The sequence below is a fragment of the Aphanomyces invadans genome (assembly GCF_000520115.1).
Source record: "Aphanomyces invadans strain NJM9701 unplaced genomic scaffold supercont1.15, whole genome shotgun sequence".
NCBI classification, from domain to species: Eukaryota; Oomycota; class Saprolegniomycetes; order Saprolegniales; family Verrucalvaceae; genus Aphanomyces; species Aphanomyces invadans.
The window spans coordinates 385,067-387,136 of record NW_008580160.1 but is presented as its reverse complement, the minus strand read 5'-3'; the positions used below and the strand labels follow the sequence as shown (position 1 = coordinate 387,136).

Genomic DNA, 2,070 nt, shown 5'->3' with positions numbered 1-2,070 from the left:
GTTTATATCACGGTCATGATGGAGGACCTATTTAATCGTATACCTTGCCAACATAAACAAAATGTAGTAGAACGCGAGTTCATATCTATGCTCAACATCATAACTCTAATCACAAGCTCATGACTCCTTCGATTGAATCATATCTTACCTTCTTCAAAGCCGTGCGTCATCGCACATTGACTTGGGAAGAAAGACTTGACATCCTCCGGCTGCACGGATGGCTCAGAGGACAAAACTCCAAGGCTGCAGCACGTCAAGTGTCCGAGGCCCTCGGTCGCAACCTAGGTGGTGTCAAGGATGTGTGGCGAGAGTACTTGTCGTTGGGATCAGTCAAAGTTGTAGCTCCACCTTCCAACACCACATTACACAGTACCATTAACCAAGCAGGTGGTTGCCCGGTACAAGAGTTCGTGCGCAATAGTCGCACAATGTGCATTAGAACGGCAGTTGTCGATGTCGTGATGTACCTGAAAGAAATGTGTGTCATCGACTTTGACATCAACCTTGCAACATCCTACGAATCGGTTCTCCGGTCTGTGCAGAGGTACCTGAGCCGTCAGGACTACAAGCGAGGATTAAAAGAGGGGTCATCAACATACCACTTTTTGCGCAAGAACCCACTGGCGCGGGGCGCAAATGTGCAGCGTATGCAGCGAATTTTACATCAACCCATGGCAACACGTCGTCTACACAAACAAGTCGTTCATCCACCATCACTACAAGTGCCGTAACCATAGATTGTACGACCCGTCGGGCACATTGGACATTGTGGCAAAGGAGAAGGAAAAGGTCTAAGGTACTGTATTGTGGCTGCCATTCTTGACACACACCCTCACCATCTACAGCCAAGTCCTGGCGCTGGAATTTTCACTGGCCCGAAGTCAACGCGCCAGGAGCCAAAGGGTTACCAAGGGATCTTCAACCATGACTACTATGTGCGGTGCTTTTCCAGGCTACTAGACGTGAGGACGACATCGGCGCGTCCAACGCCCTGATTGTCATGGACGACGCAAAATACGAAGGGCGACCGGATAATGCACTATCTCAGTCGAAAGCGCAAAGGTGCGTTGTTGGTAGCTTGCAGATTGTACGGCATCCCTTTGTTGGCCACTAAATACAAGAGTGATATTTGGGCCAAGTTGAAGGCGTACATTGAATCGTACATCTACCAGTGGTGGTGACAATGGCTAATGGTTGAGGTCATGCTGTCGTTTTTACACAATCACACCATTCAGACTGAAGCCTGTTGAAATGGGGTAGGCTCTTGTGAACGGCAATGTTGGTCGCCAGTACACAGACTTGACAATGTTCCTTAAGTCGAAGGAACCCCTCAAGGCGGCGTTTTCAAAAATTGACGTCCCATGGAATAAAAGGGCGTGTCAAAGTTGCCGAAGACAAGTTACACAAGTTGCGTAAATAACTACTTCAGATTGATGCACTCGAGTCGGACGAAGAATCCTCTGCAGGAAGTTGTAGCAGCGACGACGAAAGTGATAGTGTTTAACTCTTTCCTGTGTTTCCTCTAATATTGCATATATCGACATGCATAAAGTGCTCGAATCCTGCCACCCTTGATACAGTATCAATATTTATTGAAGCTGATAAGATATTTATTGGGTCGTTCGTTGCTGTCAAAAGCGTTAATTGATGCGCTGCCCACAGCCGGTGCCATGTCTTATTACGCTTGGTCCGACATACATGGAACGCTGCAGTAGTCAATGGGGTCGACGCGTAGAGTGCCAAGATAACTTAAGAAGGCACAAAGGTTTTGTGTGACTTGATTGCTGTCCTGTTAGATTATAAAAAGCTTTCCTCCTACTACTACTACTACCTCGCCCGTCGAATTCATTCTGGCGTCAGAGCCGTTTGCCCCAGGCACGAGCGAACGCAATGTCTAAATCACATTTTTGGTACATTGAGCTTGAGCAATGCGGTAATTACTTCGTCGTCATTTCGTGGGGACCCGAAGGTTTAGTTGCCTTTTCAACGCATTCCCCGCCACTGAAGCGACAGCTTCCAGGAGATTCGTGATGAATCGCGCGGAAGTCGCGCTGAGTTTACAATCCAACA

General features: G+C 47.8%; 1 protein-coding gene across 1 annotated transcript; it reads left to right on the top strand.

Moving 5' to 3' along the window:
* Window positions 1–461: 461 nt before the first annotated feature.
* H310_07775 (hypothetical protein) lies at window positions 462–795 on the top strand (the record flags this gene model as incomplete). Its single annotated transcript, XM_008873269.1, has 2 exons — window positions 462–544; window positions 615–795. The coding sequence occupies 2 exons, from the start codon at window positions 462–464 to the stop codon at window positions 793–795; spliced, it is 264 nt and encodes an 87-aa protein (XP_008871491.1).
* Between the last annotated feature and the right edge of the window lie 1,275 nt (window positions 796–2,070).